The sequence below is a fragment of the Emys orbicularis genome, chromosome 8 (assembly GCF_028017835.1).
Source record: "Emys orbicularis isolate rEmyOrb1 chromosome 8, rEmyOrb1.hap1, whole genome shotgun sequence".
NCBI lineage: Eukaryota > Metazoa > Chordata > Testudines > Emydidae > Emys > Emys orbicularis.
Genome location: NC_088690.1, coordinates 99,608,540 through 99,628,158, shown reverse-complemented (window position 1 = coordinate 99,628,158; position 19,619 = coordinate 99,608,540). Strand labels below are relative to the sequence as shown.

Genomic DNA, 19,619 nt, shown 5'->3' with positions numbered 1-19,619 from the left:
TAGATGGGTCACTACAAAAAGTAATTTTCCCTCTGCTGATACTCACACCTTCTTGTCAACTGTTGGAAAGGGGCCATCTTGATTGCATTGGCCTCGTTAGCACTACAAAGGTAATTTTCCCTCCCTTGGTATTCACCCCTTCTTGTCAACTATTGAGAATAGGCCACTTCCACCTTAACTGAATTGGCTCGTTAGCACTGACCCCCCACTTGGTAAGGCAACTCCCATCTTTTCATGTGCTGGAATATATATTCTGCTTGCTGTATTTTTCACTCCATGCATCTTATGAAGTGGGTTTTAGCCCACGAAAGCTTATGCTCAAATAAATGTGTTAGTCTCTAAGGTGCCACAAGGACTCCTCATTGTTTTTGAAGAATACTAGGGTCAACTGGACAGAACAGGATTATTTCTCTTACATGTTCTATTCTGGTTTCAGGCCACAATTAGTGCTGGAGACATAATGGAAACATCATGGAGAAGTATATTGGAGGCCATATGGAGATGGCACTGATGGATGATGGATGATGTTCATGCTCCAAGATGGTTAATTCTGATGAGGATTCCTTCTGGGGGTAATGGATAGGAGACAGCATTCTATATTGATATATCTAACACTATCAGCTGGTAATGCCATTGATCACAAGCTGTTGCTGATTCATGTGCAGGAACTATCTGGGGTGTATGGGTTCTCTCTATAGCAGATCTGTTCATTACTAAGTGGCATGGGGACATCAATCCAGAGAGCCCTCTAATCTGAGGCAAATATGTGGTCTGGTTTATCAACATGGTTTCAACCTATATACAAAAGCCACTTGGAGTGACAGCCTAAATTATGATTTTAGGGTTTAGGTTTTATTTGGGCACCCAGAGGTCACCAAGCACAGGCATCTAAAAATTAAAGGCTATTACATGTTCACAATACAGTGAAGAGAAAGAAAAGTCATTTTGGTGGCACTTGTGCATTTACTAACTCATGTGTTTATAGAGAACTAGAGCCAGGGAAGGAGGCACCGACTTCCTGAAGTGTGAACTATTCTGAGCTTGTATGTGTGTACATTATAAGATAATACACATACTACAGGCTTATGCGGTACTTTGAATACTATTTCCTGTTGTAATTCACACGTTCCAACAATGAATGTATTTTGCTTTTGATTACAATGGGAATTATTATTATTAAACCTCTGAAAAGTACATCATTGTATTCTGAATAATATTATCTACACAAGCTACTGGTTTCGCAATGTGGGGGGGAGAGGGGGAGGAGGTTGCCAGGTAATCATTCTTCTCCATAGGTGCAAATTATCCCACATAAAAGTCTCAGTTGAACATGAAGTAAAAGCAAAATGCATCATTTAAAAAAAATCCTCTTTGAAGCTGATACAGTAAAGGCTACATAATGACTACAGAACAGAACCCACGTCTACATTTATTTTTAGAAATAAATGATTAATCCTTCTGAGGGACTGCCCCTTCTGAATGGAATCTTTATGGTTGAATCCCTTAAGCAGTTAGTCTCACATTTGTATTGTGCAAATGAGTTTTTCAAAGGAATATTTCTTAAATACAAGTGATGTTACTACTCAGCGTAAAGTGGAGTAACTGATGCATTAGCGAGGGATTTACAAATGACTGAGATTATTTTCTGTTTTTAATTGATGGAATTTAGCTGACGTAATTTCTTTTTTCTTCCAGGAACAGTTCCAGAAAATTGTCATTCCCACTGTACCCCAACCATTTTGAGCTTTACTAAGGGCCAAATTCTGCTCTCAGTTACACGAGTGTAAGTCCACCGTAACTGGATGGTGGATTTACCCTGGTGTAACCAAGCACTGGAAGTGACACAAACGTGATTTTCTGGGAGTCAATTTTTCTGGGAGTTACACAAACACGTGATTTTGTAGACACTCTGTTACAGATGTAGCAACAGGAGAGAACGCACCCTGCAAGCACGAAACTGCCATGTACGTTATTTTCCACTTGTAAAATATGCTATAAAGTAGTCATTTTTAGAACTAAGACAGAATTACAGCAAAATAAAATCAAGTTTCAGCCTCAAACTCTTTTGGGCCAGTTTATCCAACAATTCACTGTGACGGAAAGAAAAAAACTGAAGCCAGTATGCGCTCTGAGTGTGTGTTCGCTCAGCAGAATAGAATCATAGAATATCAGGGTTGGAAGGGACCTCAGGAGGTCAGCTAGTCCAACCCCCTGCTCAAAGCAGGACCAATCCCCAGACAGATTTTTACCCCAGTTCCCTAAATGGCCCCCTCAAGGATTGAACTCACAACCCTGGGTTTAGCAAGCCAATGCTCAAACCACTGAGCTATCCAAACACCAAGAGCCAAATCCCCTAAAGAAAAGCGTTGAGGGGATGGAAAACCCCGTAAGTGTCAACGCAAGTAGTTCCTGACATCACTCCAACAGCGGTTGGGGTTGGGAAGGGATCTTCCTCCCCCGGCACACATCACAGAACAAATCGGAGAGAGAATTTCAGGGGCTATTGTATACTTCATGCTCCCAACCCCTCGAGCCCCTCCACCTAAGACCTGACATGGAGGAAGAACAGAAGGATGCTGTGCAGAGCACCTCAAACTCCTCTAAGAGCCCTTCCTACCTCAGTCATCAAACCCACACTCCCTTGACTATGGGGAGAGGTGTTTGCGTTCCATTACGTGGAGGTAATTTTCACATAAGGTAACGCTGACAGCATATCTGCAGGCTCTGAGGATCTCGCTCTCTATCACCATGGAAACAGTACCCACCCCATGCCTCCTCTCCCAAGCCCACCGAACCCTAGCCTTCCCCACGTCACAACATCTGGCTTACTTGCCACCATGACAACCCAATGGAGGAAAGGGCAGCCAGAAATCCATGTAACACTTTCTTCACAGAATGTGCTACACAAAACAAAAAGGCTGCCAAGCGTAATCAGAGTAATGCATGAAAAGCTACCAATCAACCATAGGAAGAATCTCTGATCAGCTGGCAAGAGGATTAGAAGACCTAGGCCATCTAAGCAGATACTGTGGAAGCCATTTTAGTACATTGGTTAGATCACACCGCATAGGTCTAACCTAGGGTCACCAATTCTGGTTGGACAAATTCCTGGAGCTTTCATCACATGACATAATCTTTAATTAGAGATTAAAATTTAATTCCTGGAGACTCCAGGACAGTTCTGGAGGGTTGGCAATCCTAAACCCCTTAATATAATTCATTTGCTATAGCTTCATTTCAAATAACATTATCCTAACGAAGAGACAAGACACTGGGAGTGGAACACAGCGAGACACTGCTCCAGAGGCAGCCTGGAGCAGATCAGAGATTAGATCGCAACCCTTCTTCATAAAACTCGTGCTGTCCCAGCATGAGGAAGTGATAATGCAGAGAATACAGGAGGCTGATACAGGCACGTATCACAACAAACTCGTGATCTTTACAACAGCCTACAGCACCTGATCTCACAGAACACAAAAGAAGTGCTTGGCCACTGAAAGAGCCCGACCAAGATGGAGGGGAACAAAGGGTGACTTCAGTGTTTTGAAGTTGGTTGCTTTCACATCTTTTAATTCCTTTTTTAAAAAAAGTTTAAAGGCATTTGCTAATCAGCAGCAGGGGAGCAGAAGGATCTTTTCACCTACTCAGTTTCTCCCTTGAAAAGGGCCAGATTGTGACCATCCTGCACACCACAAAGGAGAGTGTAAGGTGCTACTTGTATCACTGGAGGGTGGAGGACAGCCGCCCCAGAACCACTACAACCTCTCCCATACATGCAGAGGAAGTGGGAGTAGAGCATACACAGGGTATCAGACTGGTGCAGGGAACATTCTCCCTGGAGCATGGGGCAGTTTTCAAAGGCACAAAGGGCAGCTAGGCTCTTAAGTCCTCCTGACTTGCAATGGAAGTTAAGTGCCTAACTACCCTCTATGCCTTTGAAAATCTTCTTCCCCTGTGACTTGCTGTATCACAATCTGCTTTCTGGAGCAGCACAATCATGCATTGCCCCATACATGGTGCTTGCAGCACAGGCCAAATTTAGCCCTAACAGACCTTACAGGGACACTGTGAAACTGACTATAAACAATGTGCCATCAATACATAAAATAAACAAACTGAAAAAAAGTAGATGAGACTCTTTCCCCTCTCCCCTCATCTCTTTCTTACTTATTAGCTTGACACTACAGTAGGTACAACATTTTCAGACAGAAATGTGATTTTCAAATTGACATTGTGCCTTTAGCCGAAATCCTTATTTTTGCCCACCTGGAGAGGAATGCAGGACTTCTAGACCCGCAGGGAATTCCAGACTGACTGTCACAGGCCTGGTATAAAGTAGGACTTGGATGGTGGCCATCTTAATAAAAAGTGTAAGCACTTTTGAAACCCTGCAGGGATGCTAATCTGAACCTATTATACTGTTTGTTTCTGCGCTCAAGGGTGAATCCTGACTTAAACAACCAAAGGATACATAACGGATCAGATGATAGAAAATGCCTCAGCAAAATAAAGAAAGACTATCTGAAATAAGTGTTCAAGAAACAGAAATGTAGTTAGAGCACATTAAAAATATCTTTCATAATGCTAGCCAAAGTGATCATGGCTGGAGGGCAACTTCAGCACAATTTCTAGTGAGAGCTGAATACATAATAAATCTTGCAAAACTCAAGCTAATTAGTAAGCCAAGAGGTCAGAGACTTTCCCACTCGTATTATAACAAAGAAGGATGGGGAAAAGCCAGAGAGAGAAAGAGAAGAAAAAGCAAGGTTTAATAAAAAATCTTAGATACATTTCTTTTTTTTTTATTAAGTTTATTTTTTTTTAAAAAGCTTCATCAGAATCTGGTGGGACAAGAAGTTATAAATTGCTTTTTGGCAGAGCTAAAGCCTTCTAAACTCAGGAAGGCAAATCTGTATATAAACTAAAGTTTCTCTGGCATTGTTGGAGGTATTGCCAAATTAAAATCAGATAAGGCTCCTGATCAAGATGAGTTTTAGAATTGGCTTTAATAAGACTTTATTGAAGGGACTTGAAAAATTTTGTAAGCGGACAAGTTTTCTGATACAATGTCCTTGGCTGCACAAGCTTTAATTCCAAAAGAGGACACATCAGCTTGACTGGCTGATAGCTCAGCTGAGGAGTTATTTTAAATTCTTACTAAAGACTTTTGTTAACCATATTATCCACTAGAACTGGAGTGGCTTTCTAAAGTGATGGAATAATAGGTTTGATTCTCTGGGCCCAGGCTGGGCAGACACAAAGCCACCTATTGTTGATGGATGCAGAAAAGGCCTTTGACTGGGTGGAGTGGGGCTTTTTGTTTGCAGCAGACGGTAACCATAAAGGGGTTTTTGGCAATAACTATATCAATTGAGTTAAATCACTCTGGATGCTCAAGCCCAAAGCCTGATAACACAAAACCTCCAAACTGTCTGATTCCCACAGGCTCTAAGCTTTCTTAGGCACCTCATAAATCTTTCCCTTAAGGAAGGGCATGCAGAAGAATATTTCCTATCACCATCTCTATTCTAAGAAAAGGAGGGGGAAACAACATAAAGTGGCTTTCCACAACAACACCCCGTCGTTTGTGTTGTTATTGATTACAAATACTGTGAAAATCTATTGAAAGGTTTTGGGGGAACTGTTTGGCTATAAGATGAGCTTTAAAAAGGTCTTTCACACTCTTCATTAACCTTACTCCATCATTCCCTTTTAAAAAAAAAAAGTCACCTGTGTCCAGTCCTGAGAGGTACCCCTCATGACTAGAAATCTGTTTCAGACTTATTCATTTCCATTAATTTCCAAGTTATGATGGGAGAGGGATGGCTATGCAGATGAATTGCTTCCTCTGGCTTCTAGAGCATCTTTGTATCATGCTACCCATTCTCATTCCTAGGTTTATTCCAATTCCCTTCATAATTTCAACTGCCAATATTATGTATAAAGTAAATCAATAAAATAAAATAAATCTCAGGATACATTTTAAAGCTACTGCAACAGAAGATGGAGGGTTGATAGCGGATACTTGCCTCATCTGCTTTCAGGCAATATTACTCTACAGCCAACCTTAGATCTTTCATATATACTGGAAACTTGACAAATCATTATCAATCAAGCAGTTTGTGCTCCAGAAAGACCCCAAGAAAAAGTATGTTTCCAGAATCGCTGCAAGTGGTCTGGTCCATAAACAAGCAGGGGACACAAAAGTAATTTATTCCCTGTCTCTCCCTATTTGGCAAATTGTGTTCTCCCTCAGATATAGAAACACCTAAAAAGAGCATCTGGTGGGGAAATGTCTGCAGAGATACTCCCTGCTGTTAGGAGGAGGAGGAATTTGTATGGTATATTTTTAAGTTGGAACAATTCCCACATATTTGTACCCCTATAACAGATGCTTTGACAAGAGCAAAATAAAGCTGACAGGCATTCATGGAACACCACCAAGAACTGGAAAATTATTCTTTAGAGCTCCTGAGATCAAACAAGATACTGAGAGGTTCTATTGAGCTCAGGCCTGAAGGAACTAAGGGATAGCTAGATGCACAAGAGAACTCGAGTGCGCAGAACTGTTCTGTGTCGCATAAGGAAGCTCAATAGCTCTGTCATACACAGAGCACAAGAGTGCATCAAACCACAGTTAAACATTATAGGCCTATATTTCTTTACGCTAGTGGGGTGAGTCTATAATGAGGTTGAGGACCCATACCTTAAAAGGCTCAAAGTGAGCAACATACTTGAACTATATAGAAAGATGTAGCCTGATGTTAACCATGAATATCCCATTAACTCCTGAGTTTTTGACTTGTAATAAAAGGAATATTTCATTTGCAGAAAAAGTAAAAATAAACTGAATGATGAGGCAGCTGGTAACATACAATTAAATGCAGCACCGTAGTGCACTATTAGAAATCCAAAAAAAAATTCCATATTTACCCACCTTCTGACCCTGCCTCCAGCATTCAGTAATATAAACAGCACAACTAGGATGTATTGTGAAGGTGACAGTTTAGCAAGATGAACAACAGATGCTGCTTAATTTAATAAGATTTTTTTTTTCTTGCTTTATTTTTCATACATAGGTTGGTTAGAGAATTCATATTGCATAGGGTTAATCTAATGGCTATTTTAAATAAATAAACACCCTCGATTTTAAATCTGGATGGACTTGTTTTTAACAACAGGAACACAGAAACATAGGAATTGCCAAATTACCAGACTGGATCAGACCAGTGGTCAACCTAGTCCAGTATTCTGTCATCAACGGTGACCAGTACCAGATGCTTCAGAATAAGGTTCAAGAAACCCTGCAGTAGTTAGTTATGGTGTAAGGTGCCCTAGGGAAAGTTTACTCCTATTCCCCAATAGCAGAGGTTAGCTTATGCCCTACCGCATGTTAAAGGTTAATATCCCTTCCAAAATTCCTAGGGGTATTTCTTTTAACGTATAATTACTATTACAGCTTGGATATTCTTGCTATCCATAAATGTCTAATCCTTTTTGGACTCCTTCTCAGCTTCTGGCCTCAGTGAGATCGCAGTGAGTTCCACACCCTAGTTTTGCATTGTGTGAAAATATAATTCCTTTTATAAGATTTGAATTTGCCTTTTGATTTCATTTAATATCCCCCAGTTCCCACAGTATGAGACAGGGTGAACAGAAGTTCCCAATCTACCTTCTCTGTACCATTCATTGTCTACCCATTTATCAGGTCCCCTCTCATTCATCTCAGCTAGCGTTTTCAAAGGAGCCTGCGGAAGTTAGACACTGAAATCCCATTGAAGTTCAATGGGAGTTGGGCACCTAACTCTGAAAACCCTAGCACATCTCTCTGGTAAACATGCCAGTCTTTTCAATATCTTTACATATGAGAGCTTATCCATGCCTCAGATCAATCTCAGCACCCATGTCTGGACTCCCTCTATTTCTGCTTTATCCTTTTTGAGATGAGGCGATCTGATCTGCGCTTTGTATTCCAGATGAGGGCAATACCATTGATTTATACATTGGCATTACTTTACTCTCCATTTAGTCTCCATTCCATATGTAACCTAAGGGCTTGTCTATACTTACGCGCTGGTTCGGCGTCAGGCAATCAAACTTCTGGGTTCGATTTATCGCGTCTTGTCTGGACGCGATAAATCGAACCCAGAAGTGCTCGCCGTCGACTCCGGTAATCCTGCTCGGCGCGAGGAGTACGAGGAGTCGACGGGGAAGCCTGCCTGCCACGTCTGGACCGCGGTAAGTTCGAACTAAGGTACGTCGACTTCAGCTACGTTATTCACGTAGCTGAAGTTGTGTACCTTAGTTCGAATTGGGGGGGTTAGTGTAGACCGGGCCTAACATTTTACTTGCTTTTTAAACCCTGTGGCTGCACAGCGAGGTCTTCCATGAGCTGGCTGCAATAATGTTCTGCTTTTTTCCCTGTTAATACAGAATGCACTTAGGTATCTCACTAGATGAAATTACTTCCTGAATTATAAAAAAAATCTTTGGTATAAAGCTTGGGTAAAATATGGGTGTTTAAATACATATTAGATCAAAATGTGATAGTGTACATACTTCATACAACTTAAGTGCTCTTAACACAACTCAATTAAGTGTAGTTATGAACTAGCAGGCAAAGCAACTACTTCTCTAAGGAGAAATCTTGCTATATCGCAGTTAAAGAGGAAGACATCAGAATCTTCTTCATGGCTTCTGCTAAAGATTTTACGCCTCCATTTCGTGCAGAACTGGGTCCTCAGATTGAAACCATATTGTACAAACACTGCAAATAGTACTCACACAAGTAATCAGCGTACCAACATTAGCTGCATTCCACATCACTACTCTAATTGATTTCAATAAGACTACTTGTGTAAATAACGTTGAACATGTGTGGGAATGTTTGAAGGATTGGGCCCTAAACTACTAATTTAGGGAGTGCCACATTATCAATCACAAAACTCTGGAACTTCTAATTTAATTAACACTCATTCCCGAAGCATTTCCCATCGTCTGACTTGATTCTGCCTTGCAAGACTCCACACACCCATGGTAAATACATTTTGGGGGGGAAAATATTGCTTTCATTAAAATATTGTAAATTCAGTAGAATTTGTGCCTCTTCTGGTAAATTTTCATAACAATTTTGCAAGCATGACTCAAATGCAAAATGTATTCATAGTTTGGGAAGAATGAGTAACTTGCACCAAGTTACCTTGATATCACTCACATGTCAGTTACTCAGTTCCATACCCTTGCATGACAATTGCTCTTAAATGTTCTATTTAACAGTTGGTTGCAGATTTGTTTTTAAATGCCCCCAGAGCAATAACTGTTGCCTCAAAGGAGGCAATAAGTCCAGACACACAGACCAAGACTTTTTTGCCCCTTTAAATACGTGACCCAATTTTTCAAAAATTAAACTGATGGGTGCTTTAAAAAACTGGGCCTCTTTCTTAGGAACCTCAGTAAGGATTTAGGGCTCTGATCCTGTTCCCATTGAGATCAACGGCAACGGTATCCTTGAGTTCAGTGATGCAAGATAATGCCCTATGTGCCTAACTTAAGCACCGATTCTTTAAAATCTCATCCCTAATATTTTAATAAATACTTTGTCCTTCTATAGCACATTCTTTCAAAGTTTCACAGATAAGTTCATCATCACATGCCCTTCTTAGCTAAGAATTATCCCCATTTTACAGATAGGGAAACTGAGGCAGAGAGAAATTAAGCGACTTGCATAAAGGAAGTCTGTGGCAAAAATAATAATAATATTCAGGTCTTATAAAGAGAAGCTAGTGTTTTAACCACAAGACCATCCTCCCTCTCCTTTGAATTTCATATCAACACACAACAAACATTCGGAGGATGCACTGGAGTTTTAAGTGCTTACCAGCTACTAGTAGGGTGGCCCAGATCATATGAGAAGTTTGGTTTCCCTTCATGAAATATGAGTCTGATTCTGCACTCATGCAGTATTTGGAACTCAGGCAAGGCCTTATTTAAAGTAAAATACCTGTTTCCTACCTTTATGGCTTTAAAGGAATTCTGTGCACCGTCCAAGGGTCGAATGTACTTTCACTTGCCTTTGTAAGAAGACAACTATTATGCTGATTATTGGCTTTAGCATGGTACTTTACATAGGCCTGTTATTCAGAGTTTTATCATTGGAAAATTCAGTTTAGCAAAATATAATATTAACAGAAGGTTAGGAAGACACCTTTTTATTAACATTCCATATAGTATGTGTCTCCATTTAACTATATTTTAGAAATAAAACTTAAAAACCTGAATATGACCACTAATAGATTCAGCATATAAAAATATCTTAATTGTACTACAGGGAAAAAACGGTAATCTGAAAAAGACATGTCCAGTTCTGGCACACAATATTCTGTGTTAAAAGGAGAAAAAAGATGTTGGAGGATGATATACTAATTTTTTCTTCCTTACAACAAACAATCCTCAGATTATCCCCAAGTGTGTGGAACGCAGCTGTTGAGTTATACACCAAGTCCTCAGTAGAAGTTTATCATTAAGAAGTGTCTTAGCAGCATGAGAAACAGGTAAGATATACAGTAATTGGCTAGAACAGCCCTTGAGCCCTCTCCCAGTCATGAGAGCTAGGTGCAAGATATTAAAGTGATCGAGAAAACACACACACACACGCACATTTGTTAAAAAGGAATTTTGGACCATCTAATATGTCGGTAAAAAAAGGAACCACTCAACAGGAAAATGAAATGAAGGTGTTTTAGCAGCTATAAACAAACTTTGTTAAAGGTATATTCCAACATTTACAACATTGGATTCTAGGTTATTTCCAAAAGTTCTCACTGACTTCCTAAGAACATGGAAGTTTAATCAGTATGCTGTGAAAATGGCTATGTTGAGACAATAGTGAGTGTGTTTACCAATTACCACCCCAGATGCTTGCAGTGACACAGTCTTTACAACCAAAGAAACGTTGATCAACAGATATACCATTCCAGAGGGCAGCCTTAGGACTACACATTTGGTGTTACATCACGCAATGAAACTCAAAAAGATATTCAAAATATTAAATGAAGAGAGGTTCCAAGTAGCCAATTATACTATTCATGCCAATAAATGCAAAGAAAGTATCGTTTACATTTTAGTTACAAAATCATGATTGTATCAGAGGGGTAGCCGTGTTAGTCTGAATCTGTAAAAAGCAACAGAGGGTCCTGTGGCACCTTTAAGACTAACAGAAGTATTGGGAGCATAAGCTTTCGTGGGTAAGAACGTCACTTCTTCAGATGCATCTGAAGAAGTGACGTTCTTACCCACGAAAGCTTATGCTCCCAATACTTCTGTTAGTCTTAAAGGTGCCACAGGACCCTCTGTTGCAAAATCATGATTGTGTTTTAAATTAATAGTTTGCAACTAGACCAGATTTTTGCTACTCCAACTGTGACTGGAAACTGATTAGGATTACAGAAATCTACTGGGTAGGTACTTCTGTGTATCTATTACTATTATTATTTTATAGACACCCAAAATACCTTTTCCTAGGTCAACCTTTTAACTTATTTTTTAAATTTGTATAGGTCACAATATGGGAAAACTGCAGAAAGAGTAGTTCTGGTCCCTGATTTTTAACTTTTCACTGGAGTCGTCATAAAGAACTGCAAACTCAAGTCCTTATACGAGACAAGAGTCCATGGACCTCTAGGGATCTGCTTTCTCCAGACAACAACAAAAACCCATAGACTGTTAGGATTTCAGAAATAGAGAGGGAATTACACATACAGCCAGGTCAAACTGAAACATTTCATTGTAAGAGGTGAAGAGGGAGGAACATTCTTGGGGGGCAAGCGTTTTTTCTTGAAGTGTTGTGTTTGGCACTCTTTGATGGATTCAGTTTTGTTGTGGTTAGATCATGACAGATTTCAGGAGTAACCCTACACTTCTGTTGGCAGCCACACATTTCGCATTTGCTCTTCCCTTTGACTATTTTTTTAAGGTCGCTCTTGCCAGATAGCAACCGCCGCCCAACTTCAAGAAAGCCAAAAGAATGGCGTGTTTTTTTTTAAAGGGGCTTTAGACGCATCAAAGGCGAAAAAGAAGGGGGGGGGGATTTGGGAACAGGGAAAGGGAAGAGAGAAGAGACCCCAACCCACGCCGAAAGGAAGAGTCACAACCTGATCAGAGAAAGCAGCTCATCTTGGGGGGGCGCTAACCAAGGGGCTACTTCTGCTCTGCAACTTTTTACAAAGAGGACGGCGATGAAAATGAGATTCATTGCAGAGCGACGGGCTCGGAGGACTGGTAGCCCCAAGGGGCGCCGCAAGAGGAGAACACACCGAGGGCACCTTTACGAGGAAAGCTCTCTGGAGAAACAATGTTGCACGCGTCCTCCTAGTGCATTGCTATAAGCACATCAGGGGTTTCCGTCTAGCTTATTGTGTGGCCGGAGGAACCCAGGCCAAGAAACCTCTCCACCCCCGGGGCTCTCCTGGGAAAGGGGGTGGGGAGGACGAGGAAGAAGACATGCAAACTACATGTGTGTCAAAGGGGGGAGGGGGGTTGCAAGGGGCCCAGGAGCCAACTCAGCAGCGTATCGAATCGTGCACACGAGAGTGCTCAGAGCGCGCACAATCAGAAAGGGAATGAGACCCCCCCAGACCCCCTCCTCTCTGGCCTCTTCCTGGGGGGGGGGGCTACAAACAGGCTAAAAGGTAACAAACTGGCCCAAGTTGGTGAGCAGGGGCGAGACAGAGGAAAGGGCTCCCCCCGCCTTACCTGAAGACACACTCCTCCCTGGAGTCCCGGGCAGGGGAAATCAGCCCGTACTTCTTGTTGAAGAGTTTCTGAAACAGGGTGGGTGGCATTTTGGGGCACGCTGCTCCCCGTTGCCCCCCAGCCTCCTTCTCTCTCCCTCCACCCAGCGGAGGTGCTGGGGCAGCAAACTCCTCCGGCAGGCAGCTAGTTCCGCGAACCCGACTCCATTTGGTGTCACAGTCATATGACAAAAATTAGTCACTTGGAGCTGCCAGAAGAGGAGGATCGCAGGGAGGCGGGCCCGGGAGGGGTTTCTCCGGCGCCGTGCACAGCTGAGTGGCTGAGGACCCAGCACCACGTGCTCCGGCAGCCCGGCTGGGGTTTGGTAGGGCAGGGGGAGAGCTGGATGGATCCTGCTAGTGTTTGGCCCCAGCTCCCACTGGCTAAATGGAGAATAAATCTAACCTCGCCTAGAGCACCGACTATAACGCCGGGGCCGCCCGGATCCCATTGCAGCAGCGTTGCAAAAACCTCCATCCTGCACGTAGCCCCTGTTGGATCCAGCCAGGATCCCCCCGATTCCCCCACATAAATCCAGAAGGAGTGTGTAGACATCCCTCTCCCAGCAAAGACCCCTAGGCCCTGTCCGTCTCGGAGCAACGGTGCTTCAAACGTCCAGGACAGGCAGCCGGATCCCAATTTTTGCTGTTCCTCCAAAAAATAAAATAAAAATAAACCCCCTGCCTCAATCGAGAATAGGCTAAAGGTGCAACAATCGAGCCTCATATACCCCAACGACGCAAAACACTGGGCTCTAGCCTCTGAATTGCCCACCCAATCGTATCCGCACATTAGGAAACATTCCCATTTTCCAGTAGGATCTGGATTATTCTGGTGGACCCAGAGAAACTGCATCTGTACTGCGTGTATTAAAAGTGGGGAGGAGGGGCTGCAGCCATAAATACACCAAATCCAGCAGGATGCAGATGAAACAGAGTCTTTGCAGCTTTCTTCTACCAGGATTTACTGGGGGGCAAAATTTCTTCTTCCACTACTAGCAGTGCCACTTGTTCTCTATTTTGATGGTACAATTCCTGGGTATTCAGATGCACCAAGAATGGCTAACTAGGATTTCTATTTAGGCAGTGGAATTTGTGGAGGGCCAGAACCTGGCAGGATCCAGATGCCAAATTGACATATTTCCAGCATTGCTAGACCTTGCTACATCGGTGTGTGTGTGTGTGTGTGTGTAAGAAAGAGAGAAAAGGTATATATGCTCTTATGTGGTAGAATTATGGTGATTGGGGCTAGAAATTGGCCAGGTTTAGAACAGTAACTAGACTTGTTCTTTATTTAGGCAATGGGAATTGTGGACTTGGGTACAAAAAACAGGAGGCTCCAGGTTGATCCAGCTTTTTATCTTTTCTTCCTTTTGTGCATAGCGAGTTGCTATTTAGAGATTTAAGAGATCCTCCCACAGTGCAGGAAGCTGAATGAAAGCAAAAGTAGTATTGACGCATGTGGGCGGTTCAGACTATGCAATACCAGGGGAAGGAAGGTGAAAGAGATTTGCATGAAGAGGAAGCTTCACCTTGTAAACAAACATCACAAAATACTACCAACTAGTATTAGAGTGGTAACAACAAATTAATGTATCAGGGAAAAAACAGACCGGGTGGCTGAGGTAGTAACTTTTATTGAACCAACTTTTGTTGATGAAATTGAAAAGCTGGTCCACGAGGAGAGATTATTTCATTCATCTTCTCTCTCTAATATTGTGGGACTAACACAGCTATAACAACACTGCAAACAGGAAGAAAACACAGTTAGAGCAAGTACCCCCGTTTAGCCTAAAAACTAGGTTTTACAAAAATCAAAAGGAGCTAGAGGTTTCTGCACAATCTATTAGTAAATACCTCATGAAAACATCCTTAAATAATGTAGGACAACAATTTTTAACAATTTAAATAAAGGACAACAATTTTTGGGTGCATCTTAGGATTCCTCATCAGTGTCTACAATGCAAACATTGCAGCATTGTACAAATGCAGAACTAGAAAATGAAGTTAACTAAAACCTAATTAAAGTGAAACTCACTAACCTCATTTCATTCTCCAAAGCAAGTGAAGTAAAACAACATGTAAGATTATTAAGAGAGTGTGTTTATCTGAATTAATCTAAGCAATTTCTTTTAGTAACACTCAAAGAATGAGTTTTTAAATTATATTCTATTATTGAGACAGGGGCCTTAATTACCCTTCAATATGCACTTTTATAACCTCTTAAGGTAACTGCAATGAAAAGCAATGAGAGAAACCTTGGTTTCTTTTTTGTAGTTTGTGTATAGTCAGATATCCAAGTCCAGCAGGAGGACCTCTTTGCAGACTGTACCTTGCCCCACATACAACTTTGCCCCTATTAACTTCAAGAGAGAAGCTGTGGATGTGGTATACCTAGACTTTAGTAAGGCATTTGATACTGTCTCGCATGATATTCTTATCGATAAACTAGGCAAATACAATTTAGATGGGGCTACTATAAGGTGGGTGCATAACTGGCTGGATAACCGTACTCAGAGGGTTGTTATTAATGGTTCCCAATCCTGCTGGAAAGGCATAACGAGTGGGGTTCCGCAGGGGTCTGTTTTGGGACCGGCTCTGTTCAATATCTTCATTAACGACTTAGATATTGGCATAGAAAGTACGCTTAAGTTTGTGGATGATACCAAACTGGGAGGGATTGCAACTGCTTTGGAGGACAGGGTCATAATTCAAAATGATCTGGACAAATTGGAGAAATGGTCTGAGTTAAACAGGATGAAGTTTAACAAAGACAAATGCAAAGTGCTCCACTTAGGAAGAAAAAATCAGTTTCACACATACAGAATGGGAAGAGACTGTCTAGGAAGGAGTACGGCAGAAAGGGATCTAGGGGTTATAGTGGACCACAAGCTAAATATGAGTCAACAGTGTGATGCTGTTGCAAAAAAAGCAAACAGGATTCTGGGATGTATTAACAGGTGTGTTGTGAGCAAGACACGAGAAGTCATTCTTCCGCTGTACTCTGCTCAGGCCTCAGCTGGAGTATTGTGTCCAGTTCTGGGCACCGCATTTCAAGAAAGATGTGGAGAAATTGGAGAGGGTCCAGAGAAGAGCAACAAGAATGATTAAAGGTCTTGAGAACATGACCTATGAAGGAAGGCTGAAAGAATTGGGTTTGTTTAGTTTGGAAAAGAGAAGACTGAGAGGGGACATGATAGCAGTTTTCAGGTATCTAAAAGGGTGTTATAAGGAGGAGGGAGAAAACTTGTTCACCTTAGCCTCTAAGGATAGAACAAGAAGCAGTGGGCTTAAACTGCAGCAAGGGAGGTCTAGGTTGGACATTAAGAAAAAGTTCCTAACTGTCAGGGTGGTTAAACACTGGAATAAATTGCCTAGGGAGGTTGTAGAATCTCCATCTCTGGAGATATTTAAGAGTAGGTTAGATAAATGTCTATCAGGGATGGTCTAGACAGTATTTGGTCCTGCCATGCGGGCAGGGGACTAGACTCGATGACCTCTCGAGGTCCCTTCCAGTCCTAGAATCTATGAATCTATAAGAGAGCTATATATGGAAAGAGGTTCTCTGCCCCAAAGCCTTTCTAAGAAAAGGAGCCTTAGTTTCCCCTGTTTATATGATTTTTTCACACAGCAAAAAAGGGAGAGAATTCTTTAATATGAAAATACCGTTCCTTAATTCTGTAATGGTTTCACAGTTGTATCTGGGACAACTTTTAATTCATTTTTTGAGATTGAATAGACTTTAAATTGATGGAGTCCCTTTAAAATGGATATTCCCTCCTCTACCTAGGATCTGATCCAAAGCCCATTGAAGTCAATGGGAGCTGACTCTTTACAGATTTGGGGTCTACAACAGACCCAGCCTTCAGAGACTATGAAATGACAAAAATTCATTTGCACATGCTCTAAAGTTTATTGCACGTATCAGTGACTCACAAAGACTGTATAATCCTATTATACCAAATATATAGATATATATGTATGTGTGTGTATCTATCTATATCTACACATACATATACACAGGAGGCATCAAGTATTTTTCCCCTTAAATTGGAAGCACTTAAAATCAAAAGCACCCATCTGTAAATTACTTTTACACTTAATAAAATAATTGTCTTGCTTACAAATTCTATTTAAAATCTAATTGCTAAGTCAAATCTCTCTACTAAACATGTATCTATATTACATATTTCAGTGATTAAAATAAATAATTCTAGTGTAGTTCTTACATAGGCTATGATTCATCTGAAATGACAGTTAAAATCCTTCAAAGATATATTTTGGCCTAAATTTTTCATGGAGAAGTCCCCTTGACTTCAATGAACAAGGACTGCTCCTATGAGAGCTGCCTGCACAATTGGGCCCTTAAGCATTATACATGGGACTGACTGTGACCTGTAACCTTTCCCCACTAATACTGAGAAGCCATTTTCCATTTCCAGTGAAATTTTATGCAGTCATTTTTCTGCCTAGACTCAAAACATGGGAAAATGCCTAACTGGTATAAAAAACAGAACAAGACTGGATGCTGTTGTGGCCTCAACATGAATAGAATTTCCTTCCTGGGGCAAAAGAGGAGCTAAACTGGTAATTAATTATACTAAATAAAACATTTAGTAGCATTTGTCAGGGTCAGAGATGAAAATGATTTAAAAAGCGTAACTGTGTGGGGGACAAGAAGATTTTAGCGCCCAATCCTACAAACATCTAGCCATGTGAGTAATTTTACTCATATGCATAAGAATTCAGGCACTCGGTAATTCTCTCAAGTTTTATGCTATGCTATTTCTAGATTTAGTCATCCCAACACTGTGTCTCACTCTTATTTGCTTCACTTTTAATGTGACTGGCATAGAGGTGATCATATGGCATGAAAATTAAATTTAAGATGATGCAGATCTTAACAAAAGAAACATAAGTCAGATATACAGCTTAAAAAAAAACCAAACCTTCCAGGGGCTCTAAAGTTTAAGTGTAACAATGACCCAAGCAAAAGCTTATGATATCTGGCAATAATGGTATTAGGAACAATTTCTTGTTACAGTGATTTACCAAATGCACACCAATTGGTTTACCAAATATGAACGCACTCTGTAATACTGCATATAATGGACAAAGATTTTCAGTGTGATGCTATAACCTTTATAATATAGACTTGGGGCCTAGTTATACATCCTTTGAAGTCAAAGAGTTGCAACTGAAATGACTTCAGTGAGAGTAGGATCAGGCCCTCAACTTTAATCAGTAAAGTTGGACATTGGTAAAAAAAAAAAAAAAAAAAAAGTTATGCTTGGCTTTGAGAATCTCAAGAAATTCTGATTTGCCAAGAAACTAATGACAAGGGATATAAACTAAGAGGTTTAGAAAGTCACACAATGTTGTTTAAATTATTAAAAAAGCAGGATCTGTATGCGTACAGGCATCTGAAGGGACAGCCAGTGTTTGTCATCAAGATCAGAAAAATCTGTGGGTATCCAAGTCAACCTTTCTAATAATAAAAGAAAGGTGCATGGGGGAAACAGTATTCTAAAAACCTCTTACCCATGGTATTTGAAGCATTCAGCATCTTTAGTAATCTATGGACTAAATCAATGGGACTGATAATCTAACCTGCAAATCAGGTGCATGCTCACCTTTGCAGTCCTGGAGGAGATGGGAAATAAGGAGCCTTCTTCTGAAGCCATCAGGAAATACTATTAGACTCCTCTCTTTCCTCTACATACAGTGCACATCAAATAATCTTCATGGGGCCAGCCTCTGCTGAAAAGTTGGTGGATGCCCAAAGTGCATAGGAGGGGGACAAAAAAGGGGTCATTCACATAGCCTAATGGCTTAGAACTGCTCTACATACCCCACTCCGAGCCCAGTTACATCCAAGGCACAAAATACTCTATTTTGTAACTTAAAATAAGGACTTTTGTCAAGAACAAATGTAAGCCTTTACTATATCGTATGCAATATAAAGTTTAAATTAAAACTGAGAAGCTGCATGGTGCAGATTCCTGGATGAAATCAGAAGCATGTCATTCAAAGTATGTCACGGTGTTTGTGTCAACAGTGGAGAACCGTTCCAGGAGGCAGCAGAGGGGAATCTCATAAAACAGTGACCTTGTTGGGGTTTATGTTTTAGAAAGTATCAGGGAGACTGGGTGGCCTTTAGAGTGTTAGTGGGGAAAAAAACCCTCTATTTTGTTTATAAAACCTACCTTTAAGGAAGTTCTGCTGGGAACATAAAAATTGATTCAGGATGGAATATGGTCAAGATAATTAATCCCAGAGCAAATTTTTACAGTATTATAAAAGAAACCGACAGCAGCACTCACTGCAACAACGATGAGTTGTTGAATATGTGAATGCTTTACATTAGGGTTTTTAAACTCATTGTGTGTACTAAAGAATGCAATCTAGCTAATCATCTCATTAAATAGGACTGAAGTGAATGCACAATGGGTTAAATGCACTGCACCTGTGTTTAAATACATAAGGCTAAAAACCCATCCTCGGTTGATGGATTCATAAGGGGAAGCTAGTGATATTAAGGATCAGTCTAATGTTAAAGAATTAGGCCAGGGGTAGGCAACCTGCGGCACGCGAGCTGATTTTTAGTGGCACTAAACTGAGCAATAGTATCTGGAAACTTACTGCAGAATTAGAAAATGTCTTAGATCAAAGGTAAAACAACTAGGCCCCCCATCTTGCAAACATGTACATTTTATGCATGCAGGGACGGCTCCAGCCCCTCAAGCAGGTGCTTGGGTGGCCAACGGAGAGGGGTGGCACGTCCGGCTTCTCGGCGGCGGGTCCCTCGCTCCCTTCTTGGAGCGAAGGACC

At 41.1% G+C, this 19,619-nt stretch overlaps 1 protein-coding gene across 1 annotated transcript in view; it reads right to left on the bottom strand.

Moving 5' to 3' along the window:
* FNIP1 (folliculin interacting protein 1) overlaps window positions 1-12,839 on the bottom strand; it is an 89,809-nt gene extending 76,970 nt beyond the window's left edge. The window contains exon 1 of the mRNA XM_065410107.1: window positions 12,751-12,839. Coding sequence (XP_065266179.1) covers window positions 12,751-12,839 — 89 coding nt within the window. The remainder of the gene's footprint in view (window positions 1-12,750) is intronic.
* Between the last annotated feature and the right edge of the window lie 6,780 nt (window positions 12,840-19,619).